This window comes from Dermacentor variabilis, chromosome 9 (assembly GCF_050947875.1).
Source record: "Dermacentor variabilis isolate Ectoservices chromosome 9, ASM5094787v1, whole genome shotgun sequence".
NCBI classification, from domain to species: domain Eukaryota; kingdom Metazoa; phylum Arthropoda; class Arachnida; order Ixodida; family Ixodidae; genus Dermacentor; species Dermacentor variabilis.
In genome coordinates this window covers 105713806-105726878 of record NC_134576.1, presented here as the reverse complement: position 1 = coordinate 105726878, position 13073 = coordinate 105713806, and the positions used below count along the sequence as shown (strand labels likewise).

General features: G+C 43.0%; 1 protein-coding gene across 3 annotated transcripts in view; it reads left to right on the top strand.

Moving 5' to 3' along the window:
- The window catches only part of l(2)k09022 (HEAT repeat containing 1 homolog l(2)k09022), a 102046-nt gene extending 91603 nt beyond the window's left edge, over positions 1–10443 (top strand). For all 3 annotated transcript variants that reach the window (XM_075668905.1, XM_075668906.1, XM_075668907.1), the window contains exons 35-42: positions 819–956; positions 3723–3827; positions 5271–5341; positions 5735–5832; positions 6098–6243; positions 7296–7451; positions 7880–7988; positions 10327–10443. In XM_075668905.1, the coding sequence (XP_075525020.1) occupies positions 819–956; positions 3723–3827; positions 5271–5341; positions 5735–5832; positions 6098–6243; positions 7296–7451; positions 7880–7988; positions 10327–10415 (912 nt within the window). In that variant the 3' untranslated portion in view covers positions 10416–10443. The remainder of the gene's footprint in view (positions 1–818; positions 957–3722; positions 3828–5270; positions 5342–5734; positions 5833–6097; positions 6244–7295; positions 7452–7879; positions 7989–10326) is intronic.
- The last annotated feature ends 2630 nt before the right edge of the window (positions 10444–13073 follow it).

Sequence of the window (13073 nt, the reverse complement as noted above, 5' to 3'; positions counted from 1 at the left end):
GAATTTGGCCTGTGTCAGAAGATACTCCGAGCAGGGTATCTCGGCAGGAACTTTTGCTGTGCCCACTGCACTCGAATTGTTGCAGCACAAGGTGCCGACGTGCATTGAGCTGGTGGGGCCCAACTTTCAAGCGACTCAAGACGCGCGTTTCCGTTTTCATAATGTGTAGACTGCAGCGGCAAACGGAAATGAAATCGAGCTAGTCGATGACGCCGGAATACTATGCCTATCATGCAGCCAAAGCAGAACATGACATTTACTTGCCTACAGCAAAGAATGGAGGCTTGCTCGACTTGTCACCTATTGAAAGCACGCTGTGCACTTCTCATGGCACCACGCCCTACACTCTGTGAAACAGATAGGTGAAGATGCTTATTGCAATAGGGTTAGCGGCGATAGCGCTGAATACAGTGTGTGACCATCCGGGAGGAGATTAACTTGTATACTAAAATAAGAAACGAAGTGCGCGTCAGCGTTTTCACGTGACATGCAGGCTAGTATTGTGGGGAAGCTGCTGCGGCGAGCGGCTATGGTTCTTGTCGCTTGGTTCTCGTCTTTATTGCAAGTTATGTTACACATCATTTCTTAAGTCAAGTGTTATTTTTGTTGTAAGTTGTAATATTTGTGCATTTTGTAAATTTTTTAACAAAATTATGAGTACATTTCTGTGCACCTCCTTGCTTAAGCTTGAGCACTGAATTAAGTTGTTAATTAAGCACCCAATTAACTTAAATTCGAGCACTTAATTGAGCACTGTCACATTTAGCAACCAGATGGTTCTCAAGTTGGTGAACCATTCCATTGTACTGTAATTGCAGGCAGCTGCCCTGGCCCCCCTGATGTCTGTGCTAGGCGAGTTCATTACCTCCATGGAGAAGGCTGACCTGAAAGGACATCTGCCCCAGCTTCAAGAGCTAGTCCTCCAGCTGCTGTCCTTCCGTCGGGACAACCCGCAGGTGAGCAGGTGATGTATGAACGCTGGAAAATGACAGTGACATTCGGATTGAAAGATAAGTTCATTCAGCAAAATTTTGTTAATTTAACCCTCGTTAATTTGTATAATCTGATTACTAGGGCTTGCTCTCTGGTCCAGGCAAGCTTGTGCATTATTTAACGGCATCCAGCTCTCGTTAATTTGGATGCACTAGGCTGTGCGCCGTTTAATTCGCGCAACCCTTGAGCATCCTGCGCATAAAGTCCTCATCACCATATTCATCAGCAGGAACTGTACAAGCACGACGGGAATGCTTTGTGCCATTTTATTTATTTTATTTACACAATTTTAATCATGCATTTACTGTTTTGCATGACACCGCATGAGCTGTGTGCCTTCAGAACTGCATGGTCATCATCCATGATTCTGCTGATAGTGACCGCAGGTTCACCGGCAGCTGTTGATGCGAAGAGTAGTTTCGTTTCGATTCAGCGTGAAGTGCACTTGATGTCACAAATGTGGCAAAAGCTGTCGAGGATGAAGAACCGTTATACTGTGTCTCATGCATTGGCGTAAAACTCGATGGCAACAGTGCAATGGACAATCAGTTGCTGACGAGCTCACCGGTGTTAAAATACTTCCAATGTCCACACGATAGTAGAAAGCAGCTCTACTCGGATGAAGACGTGCATCGCTGTCGCACTGTTGAGGAAGCATGGCCCTCATCGCTCAGAGCTTATCAAGCATGAGATGACGAGAAATGCAGCTTCCATGCTGATTTTGTGCAAAATTGAATGAGGGTTGCAGATTCCTTCTGTAAGTAATGGCATGTTGATGTCAGCATATGATTATTGTTTTCTTATTACATTCAGTAGTACAACATTCAATTAATTTGGAAAACTTATTTTTTTCTGGTTTCATGGAATTCGAGTTAACAAGCTTTTACTGTACTTTTACTGTGCTTACAGCTAAGATGCACAAAAGGAGTCACAAACAAACAGTGTATGCCCTGTGTATTTCCCTTTGTCCTTGGTCTCATCCGTGAGCACTGTACATATGACTAACACAACAAACTTTGTATTTCATTGGTGCTGTTTCTTACATATCAGGTGTATTGTTTTTACAGCAAAGCTGTTAATGGGAGTTCTACAATGGTTTCTATGAGGCAGCATGCAGCAACTTTTGCAGTGGCATGGTCGATATCGAATGTAAATGCAACATACTGTATGTCGGAGGTTCCGAACTCGCTTTGAATCTCAATGATTATCAGATAAAAGTTACCTTGCTTATATGTTCAGATGGGCAATTAATATGTGCAGTTTCTTCTAGCCAGTAATCCGTAATCTTTTTGTTTCTCATGTTGCGTTATACTGGCTCGCATTGGTCAGCCAGGAGTTTGTATGGCTGCGACGTTCAAAGCAGACGCCATGCTGCTGCAGTACAGCCTGCGTGAAAGCTGTCGCTAAGAACAGCCGAGCACGTGCTCAAATGCAGCAGCTGCGCTTGAGCGAGGCCGTGTGCCAGCAGGCATGCCCCCTTAGTACTTATGAAGGGTGTGAGAACTTGTGTATGTAGTATACAGCTTTGCTGGCTTTGATCTATCATTTGTCAGATCGGCAGGATAAGGATTCCATTTTACGTTTCTGAGATAGTGAGGCAGAACCTCAACACAATCTTCTTGTGTGTCAATGTTCTTGTATTATAGTACTTGCAGTGAAAATAAGGACTTGGGCACCATGCTTTTCTATTTAATGCTAATATTCAGTCAACATTTTCTGGGCAGCTGGAGGTTTTGTAAGAAGTCTGATTATCACTTAGTTTTATTGTTTATCTTTAGTTTTATTTTACTCGCTTAGTCTTTACTCACTTAGGTGATTACTCACCGCATTTACTCACTGTGTAAATTGTCGCAGCAGATAGAATGTCACATTAGTAAATGATGTTCGTTAAAAATGACGTGAAGGTGATGTAACACGAACAAGGTGGCTCATACACACCACAGGGTTCGTGTAGTTCAAGCCTCTGTCGAACCATCACAGTTTTTATGAGATACTACGCTATTTACTTGAACTTAGGGTGGCCTCGATTCAAAGAAGACCCCTGAAATTGTGAAGATAAGAAAAAGAAGAAAATCATTCCTACAATCTAAGCCGAATGAAAAAAGACACTTGACTGCAAAAAGAATGCGCATTTCAGTATCGTTTTCGATACCCATCGCAAGCATGTGCAACGTTCACTCGTCTTCATCGACATCGCCGGCCTCTCTGTCACTGATTTATTCCCTCATTGCTTTGTCCTCCCCAACGACAAGATGTTATGTGCAAATAAAATGATGCATTGAAGCCTGTCAGCTGCAATCATGGCTTCCGATATCAGGTGTTGTGTCGCTATGTTTCGTAGACTACGCTGCAATACACTGTCTAGAACACTGTGGCCGCGAGGTGACTTTAAGTGTCTGGTAGTAGCAGCCAAAGCGCATCCTTGAACACAAGTTGACACAGACTTTAACACAATTTTTGTTTTAAAGAATTGTCAGCCTATATTTGAGTAAGTACGACTACCTACAGTGGACAAATGTTTACAGGATGCAATATCTCAGAAAAAGCTGAATATTTTTTTAGCCTGGGCATGCAGCCTTGATTTCAAATGTGCTATGTGTACTAGTGTCTTTGGCCACCTGTGTATGTGTTACGTCTGTACTGTTTTGCTGCTTAATCTAGGCAAGCATTTAGCACTTTTGTAAGTGCAAACTTATTGACCCTTGACAATCTTTGTGCTGGGGTTTCAGATGGAAGATTCAGAAGTTGACACCGTCGAGACCGGCATAGTTGGTGTTGTGACGTCTCTATCCTTCAAGCTTTCAGAGGTCACATTCCGCCCATTCTTTTACAAGGTGTGTTACGTGTTTAAGTCTGTATTGTTTGGCACTTTAATTTCTTGTTTTAATTTGTGTGTTGTTCTAAGCCCCACTGACTTGCAAGTGAACAAATTAAAAAAGGCACTGCAAACAGGCACCAAAAAGGTGTTGACTTTAAGCAGTCGCCGAATAATGCATGCCTAGACAGCTCCCTAAGTTGTGTAAGAAAAGAAGCTTTAAGTTTTCACTTAAACATTAACTATCAATTTTGCATGCACTACTTGTGCAGTTTTAGGCAGTGTTTCCCCTGGTATGGTGCTGCAGAACTTGTACTTCTGCTTCTTTACCTCAGTTTTAGTTTCTTTCCTAAACTTCTTTGTGAACAAAACAATGAGATCTGTTCCTTCACAACCCCTATTCTGCATAACACATTACCAGCAAATTCGCTGTGCTTAATTTATTTCTAGTAACATTTCCTCAACTTTACAATTCCCGGTATGCAAAACCCATAAGCACTGCAGTTGTCCCTCCCACAAAGTGTACCGGCATTTTCGAAGTGCTTAAGAAACAATTATTTTACAAGTTGGTCAAGTTGACAATAGTTGTAATGCCTTTGCTTTATTAACTTCTCATTTCTGTGAGAAAGCATATGCTCTGCCCTGGTGCTTAGCATTATAACATGCACATCATGCATATGATTATAATGCACTGTGCTGAATGACTGTTCTATTATACCTCAAGTTCTGCTATATTTAGAGGCTTTTGTGTCTACTACATGGAATGCAGAACATGTCATTGCCACACAGACATGTATAGTGCAGAAGAGTGAAACCATTTCTGTTTAACTTTCTTGTTCAATTTATATAAATCATTTCTAACTATCCTGTCTTCATACTTACCTATGCTCAAAAATCCTCAACATACAGAATAAGTCTCTCAAGCCCTGAAATTGAACATAGAATTTGAGCTATGATGGCTGACTCCAGAAGAGATTTTGATAAAGCATCCTTATCCCCATGGAAACAGTGCTAGAACCTCAAAATATTTCCAGTGTCTGAATTGGGGCTTTAGCCAGTGGCTTTAGCCATGTCTCTCAAGACAGTGTTGTATATAGTTTTAAGTAAGCAAATAAATGAATAAATAAATAAAATTAGATATATCACCGCAGCTCTGCTTCTGAAGTGTACTTGCAACATTCCCATCTGATGTCATATTAATATCATCAAAATACGGACAGCATCCCTGCATTATTTTATTGGGTGATTTACAGGGCCATTTTTCTGTTCATGAACTACACACTCTTTCTAAATTCATTAACTCTAATCAGTATCTGCAGTGTACAAGGCTAGGAATATAGGTCACCTTTTGTTTCCACATGCTTGCAAAACAATCTGAGCTGATCTTGATCATTTGAGAACTACTATAAGGAGCAGTTATTACGTCAGTGCCTTAATTAAGCTTCTTGTGAACCATTTTCAGATATACAACTGGGCTGCTGTGGAAGAACCAGATAAGAACAAGGTCCTCACATTTTACCACCTCACTGAAAGGTAAAAAATTCCTAGCAAGAAGTACACATTTTTTCCGATTAGCAGTTGAACTTTTGATTCATAGTCTATATATTGCATGCACTTTATGGAGGTGCAGTTCTTGTCTGTACTAGTACAAGTAGTTTTGTGTTGTTAAGATGTTGACATAATAAGATAAGAGCTAAGAGATAAAGAGTGGAGGCAAGTGATCAAAGAGTACTCGTTGGACTAATGAAACGTCAAGCTGTTGCAGCAGTTTCTGTAATTTTATATCTGCGTAAAATCTAGAGCGCAATTTGCATATGGAGTGACTCCTTGCACTGATTAAGTGTTCTGAGCTGCTACAGGCAGCTTCTGTAATTTTTGTTGCTGCCTTACTTATTTATTGTTTTCTCTTTTCTTTTTAATCTGCAGGTTATCAGAAATGCTCAAGAGCCTGTTTGTGCTGTTTGCTGGCGTCTTTGTAGAGCATGGGGCTGACTTGTTGGTGGCGACGAACTCTGCGAAAACAGGTGCGTGCTGCCATACATTCATTCTTCCAAGACGTAGCTTGGTTTCTGCTGCCTACTCTCTTTAGAATAGCTGCTACACTCATGCACATGTTCTGGTGTTGTGATCTCATCACGGTGTTGAAACTGAGTGGAAAAACCTTGATACTAATGAAGAATGCTATTTGGAGCTGCATTTCATGAACTGCTCGGACATTTAACCATTTGCTTAAAGAACAATGCAAACTGAGATTTTTATTTCTATGCCTGCTTTTGATTTTCTCCACAGAGGAAGACTATTTTGATAATGAGGCCAAAAGCTGTCGCCTGCTGAACCATGTTCTGGCAACTCTGACGGCGTGCTTTCATCATGGAGGCAAGCAGTTTCTGACCCGCGAGAGGGCTGCATTTTTGCTTAAGCCATTGGTGAACCAGGTATGTGATGAGGGTTAGTTTAGTGCATTGTTGAGGGTAGAGGGTAGACATCATTAGTATTCAGTCCGATGTAACTGGTTTCTTTCTGTAATTTGTGAGGAGGGGAGGGGTGGGGTGAAGGAATGGCTGACATGATGCCTAATGTAGGTTACCCTCTACATATTCGAAATTTTCACCAACCAGTTCAGGCTAATGGCTAGCTGTAGCTTCACAATAGCAAACAGAAGTTTGTTGACAATACCACGATACTCTGCTAAGCAATATTCTTTGAAAAACTGTGCAGTTTAGGGTTATTTGGTCAATTGCAGATAGATATTGTGCACATATTATTCCTCTTTGGTCATATGTAGATTGTTTTAAGTTGTCTTTCTTTCCAAACGCTATTGAGCAGTTGATCTTGAAAGTTCTGTGCATGACTTACCTCTTGATGTGTTTGTAAAGTACGTATTTTCATGTTGTGTGACTGTTGATTACTCTTTGTTCTTGCACAGTCTGTATTCAAAGTCGCGTTTGCTTGCAATCTGTACACACTCCTGCTGTGTCTTGCTATGCAAAATGGCAATATCTGTAAATACTGCCATTACTGCCATTTGTAAATACTGCCAATACTGCCCGATTGGGTGCATGTCTCATTCTCCCTTTATTAATTATTTTTCTCCATCGTGGGGAAGTCCGCAGAAATATTACGTCAAACTCATGCCTTTGCTTCTAGTTGTTGACAAATTCGACTTTGCTCTGCCATCTGGTAGTCGCCTGATTAGCTCAGATGGTAGAGCGTCTGCCCCGGAAAGGCAGTGCCCCCGGGTTTGAGTCACGGACCAGGACGAATTTGTCTTCAACTGTGAGGCTTTTCTCTCGAGCAAACTGTATCGGTTTCCTTTATAGCAATTGCTGTGATTGGGTGGATGTCTCATTGTCCCTTTAATGATGTGTAAATAACCAAATAATTATGACTTTAGTTTTCAAGTTCCTAGACGTTTACTTTAAAAAGGAGATAAGTGTGGTATCTTTTCTGCAAGAGGTCTTACCGCTTCGCCCTTCTTTACGACAAGGTGGAGAATGAGTTGGGTGGCGAGGAGGTGACACAGAAGCGAGTGGAGCGACACCTGGTGCCATGCTTGGCCAGCTTTGCTGCCGGCTGCGAAGATGCCACCCGGAAGGAGTGGCACCAGAAGCTGCTCTACCAGATGCGCAACTCTTCAGCACAGGTTCGTCGAGTCACCAATGGCCATCGCACACTCTCTAAAGAAATGCTAGGCCATTCACAATGTAGCTGGAAGGTCATGCAGAAATATCTGTCTTGTGCACCCTGTGCTTCTGGTACTACTATTACCTTATCTTCACATATGTGGTGCTTATAACTTGCATTCCGAACAGCGGCGTTGGAAAGGGTGGAAGGGTGTGTTTGTCTTTTACTAGCGCAACGAAATACCAACATCACTGACGATTCAATTAGCACTGGTATCATAAGTGTGTTCTCAGTGGTCAAGGAGTGGCTCGTTTTTCTGCCCCAGGACATTTACTGATGGATAAGTGTCTTTTGCAGTCATTGAGAGCCACACACCCATCTGCTGCTTCAAATGTGGCTGCAGGAATTGTGGTAAAGTTATGTCGCATGTGATACTATGCTCTGCAGGTGCGCTACACAACGCTGCTGGCATTCCGTGAGGCGGTGCGGAAGCTGGGTGATGACTACCTGTCCTTCTTACCTGAGGCTGTTCCATTCCTGGCTGAGCTTATGGAAGGTATGCACGACTTGTTACTTTGTGAAAAAATTTTTTGGTAGAGCTATTTCATTAACAGGTTGATATTTCATGTCCAGCTGCATAAGGAGCCCAGTGCAGCAATGCTTGTTACAGTAAAAATGCAAAGAGCTGGCGGGTTTTAGTAATACTTGCTGAGCTGCACTTTAGTTTGGTGAACACAAACCGCCGATATATACCTGTGCAAACAACTTCATTTATGTAGAAGTTTATAGTAATAGTGCAACATCGAGGTATGGCCAGAGGAGGCGAGACATGCAAGCGTTATCAACGAATGTTTATTGGAAGCAGGACAGGGAATGTGTATGCATGATTTTACAGAAAGTGTGCATGTCACAAAATACGTGTCACACAGACAGCTGCTGTGGGACATTAACAGGAGCAGTCCGGATCTTGTTAAAGTAGAAACTTGTCTGGTCATTGCATTAGATGGTTCTGCACTCCTCTCACTGCATTAAAAATGATACGAAAACTAACTAGCACAAAATGAGCATAGGAGAAGCCTTCTGTGTGTGTTTCTTTTTTTATCGTAAGGTAAGGTAGTAGTAGCCATTTTTCATGTGTTACAGTGTTACTTAACTAAGCTCAAGTTACCAACGCGGGAAGGGAAAACCACATTTGTGGCTCTCCCTTTCAGAATGTACAGTCGAACCCGACTATATCGAACCCGTTTACATCGAATTATTTTATATATCGAACAATTTCTGGACACGGTATAGTTACAATGAGTATATATAGCAAAAATTACGCTTACATCGAACAAAAAAAGCAGCGACTCCCGATATATCGAACGTCAAGCTGCAGAAAGTGCCCCCGGAAGTTGGCTTTTCCTCCTGGTGACGGGAAAACACGGCGGCGCGGCTCCATCCAACCGCTCTCCCTACCGTGACCGCCCTGTCTCGGACGAGCCGTCGACACCCCCCTGCAAAAAATGATCCTGGCCCGCCCGCAGCGCTTGCTCAGACAGCCAATCAGAGGCTCTTGTGCCCTCGTCGTGCAGGATGGCGGAAGTGCGAGTTGTCTCGCTGCTTTTCTGGTTCATTGTGTGTGCGCCTTGTAAGCCGTCTCCCGCAGTGTTGCTGTGATGAAGCGGCAAAATTCGCCTTTTGTCGTGAATCTCGTAATCATAAATACGATCGAACGCGATGAGAAGTCAGATGTCCCCGCAGCGTACAAGATGCCGAGGAGCACTCTCCGCACGATCTTGAAGGGGGAGATTACGGCTAAAGCGGCCAAACTCGCGACCCGGTGCCCGTGGCGCCTGACGCGTACACAGGGCCGTGTGCGAGTGGTTCATCCGAAATTGCTTCAGCCGTGCCGACTTTCGCGTGCTCGGTGATGACTAAATCTTGATGAATGCGAAGAAGCTGTTGCCGATGTTTCCGAAGTTCGGAGCGATCTGTCAGAATTTCTGGAAGCTGTTGACGAATCGATGGTGGACGAGTTTGTGAGCGCAAATGATGGTGTCGCGACCACAGGAGAGCCCGAAAACGAAGACTACATTGCCAACATTGTACCGAGCACAAGTGAAAGTGGGCACAATGAGGAAAGCAACTCCGGTCCTTGGCCCACATCCTCCGAAGTGATTGGTGCGCTCGTGCTAGTCGGTGCTTCTGCGCGAATGCGGAAGGTTGCGGCCTCAGCTGCTCCAACGCTGACCATCTGGAAAAGTGCGTGCGTCGCAGGCAACGAAATTGCCCAAGCAGAAGAAAATGCAGGACTACTTCGTGCGAAACTAAGCTAGTTTCACCAATAAAATGATTTTATAAATTGTATGTGCTTTTATGACATCCAATTATTTAGCTGGCTTATATCGAATTATGCTGTATATCGAACTGATAGGCGTTTTTTTGCGAGTTCGATATAGCCGGGTTTGACTATAGCTTGCTGTAGTGGCAAACCCTCAGGGTGTTCCAGATTGTCTAAGGGAAGAAAAATCTGATGAGAGCAATCGTTCCCCTGTACTGATGTATGCACTAATTTTGTATAACAGCTGCACTCGTGAGATAGCAGGGCTCAGTGACTGAAAAAACAGTTTGTTTTATCATTTTGATATTTTATTAATTAATGTATAAGCCACAATCTTAACTTAGACATTTGAAAAAAAAAAAGAAGTTGAAGAAATCTATCTTTCTCTGAAGAAGGCTGCAAGGTCATCTTAGTTTCGTCAGTCTGTAGCCACACTCACTGCCATCACAGTTTATACTTGCTGGTGTGATCTCTGCCTGTACAGACCTATGTGCAGTTGTTTCATTTTTGTGAAGGCAAGGAGTTAAAGTTATAGTACAGAAAAATATTTTTATCCTTTTCTCCTGTTCAGATGAGAGCACCGAAGTGGAAAGCCTGTGCCAAGATGTCATCCTTGAAGTGGAGCAGATCCTCGGTGAACCACTAATGAAATATTTTTAATATGCAATAAAGTTAACAGTGAACATGAGGGGTCTGCATTTTACTTCACTTCTATAAAGGTTGTAGCAGGGCAACGGTCTACAACATTAAAAGCACCTGATCATACACTAAAAGCTCAATAACCCGACAGGGGCCATAACACTATTACTCAGCAAGTACAAAAAACATCTTTTTCACCTTTATTTGTGGCTGTGAAGACAGTCCTGCTGACCCCAGGGAAAATTCCCTTAGCTATTCTAGGTTTTGTTTAGGCCAAGAGGTAAATTTATTTAAGTCTAGGGAATATTTGTGCTAAGATGTAATGGAAAGGAAAACATTGGAGACGTGAAAAACCACAGTTGCGACGCCGCAATTTCTGATACATGGAACCGCTGACATCACGGTGTATTTTGATTTCAGTCACCTCAAATGACTTTTGCATTAGCATGCGAAGTTTGAGTTTAAGATTATACTGCAGCGCAGTGAATGCATATCGCGAGGTAAATGACAAGGTCGGGATGTCCAGAGTTTTGTTAATGGAGCATAGCTACTGCACTGTTGCCATTTGTACCTCCAACTGTGCTGTTGCTTTATGCTCCCTTAGAATTAAATAATTTATCTGTAACTGGCAATGCAAATGTGTGCTGCAACACCTGACAAAGGAGCACAGGCAATTCTCGGCACAAGTGGACACAAATCCCTAGCGCTGAGCAAGACAAGGTGTTTGTGGGGCTTCACAGCCCAATATGCACACCTGTTTACCCGTAACCGTCCATAGACAGAGCAACCTTGGACAGAGTCGTAAAGTCCCAGTGGTCACGTGTTTGGGTGAGCTTTGGAAGATCAACCTTGGACATTGTCATTGTAAAGTCCCAGTGGTCACATGTTTGGGTGAGCTTTGGCATGTAGAAAAAAGAAAAAGAATTAGCTGTGTATTTGCATGTTGCGTTGCAAATAACATGTAAGCGTGTAAACGTGGTGATGCTACCTCAGTATGTCACGACGTGCAAGAACAATGGTATCGCACAAATTTTACATTATTGTCGTGAAGTGGCCAATGTTTCGTCACTGCTACATTCTGTAAGGGTGGCCTGGCACTCATCTTGCAACTGAAGTAGGGTTCCGTGTCAGTCTTGGCACTTTGTTGTCCTAACTTGATTTGTGTGTGGAGCAAACTATAAGCATCCTGGCGTCTTCTGTGAACATGGCTCCAAGCAGGAGGCTGTGTTGTTGGTACAACTTGCACTGCGACATCATTTTACAATAGATTCCGGAGTATAAGATGCACCCCCCCACTTTTCCTGAGTTTCGCTGAAAAAAGAAATTGGCGCATAAGTCGCACCAGTTTATAAGACACGCCTATTCTAATTTGGTCGGCATAATGAAACGATGCGTGCATTACACTTATCGCAAAATGCCGAACTTGCCCACTTCAGGGCATTAAATTTCTGTAAACAAGATTTTTATGAGGCACAAATTCCAGCAGAAAAAAATCTTTCTATTAACACCCCTCTTAGGCACAGTAAACAGTGCAGCATTTATTGCACTTCACTTGAAGCCAATGAAGGCCTCATCCTCCCATACACTGTTAGAAACTTAGTCGGCAGCATTACTGGGTAACTGTTGTTGGCTTCGTGGTGTTGTAGGCACATTGCAGGCATTTCCACTGTGGTGCGGCGTGCTCGCTGCGAACAGGCAAAAGACCTCAGCACGCCTGAACCAGGCCGAACACACGCATGCGAAAAGAAAAATGGCGACCAGGTTCTAGCACATTCTAACCGGTGGTGCTGCTGTGGACATTGTCAGGTTCCATCATATTGTCGAAATTACCATTTGGTGAGCGCTGATTGACCCAGAACAGGCCCAGAGGGCGACTACAGCCTCTCCGATTGGCTCACAGTGCCACCACTACAAAATTTGACAATGTGATGGAATTTTACAGTGTCCAGAACAGCACCGCAGAAAACGGAAGCATTGCAACTTCTTGTGCGGGCAGTTGGTGATGATTATATCCAAGTGCTACATTTTGGAAAGGGTAGATCCCATGTGCCACAATGTAACAGTAAAAACTTGTGGTGCCTCTAGTTACCTGTTGCATCAGTTCCGCAGGTCTTTCTTTAAAAAGAAAAACGAAACTATACAGCAAACTAGTGTGACCTCTAATGACGGAGCTGGCGGTTTTCACTGCTGCTACCTTACTGCTGCTGCCACACTGCCTACATAGCTATGAGATAATAGCTTTACCAACTGTCCCCCACTGCTTTTACACGATTCGGCTTATTTCAGAATGCTGCTACACGAAGATTTATTGTACTCTTAACAATAAAAATATAATAAAAAGAACGCACACATTGGTTGCGTCAGAATGCGTGGTTTTCTACACACATAAGTTGCACAAGATGCACTGGCGAAAGCTTTTGAAAATAAAAAGGAAAAGCGAGTTGTACACCTGGAAATGCGGTACTTCTATTGGAGTTCCATCATTCTTGAAATATTCTAAAACGAGCTTAGAAGGAAGTTTAAATTAAATTGGCCGTGTATTTGCATAAAAACAAGATGTGTCTTCACAGAGACCATGTTGACAAACAGCCATATCTACAAAAACTTGGGGAAATCTAGGAAATTTATCTGATGTTGAATTCCAATGGCGGAGTCGGAGCAGCCGACGGACTCCGCGAG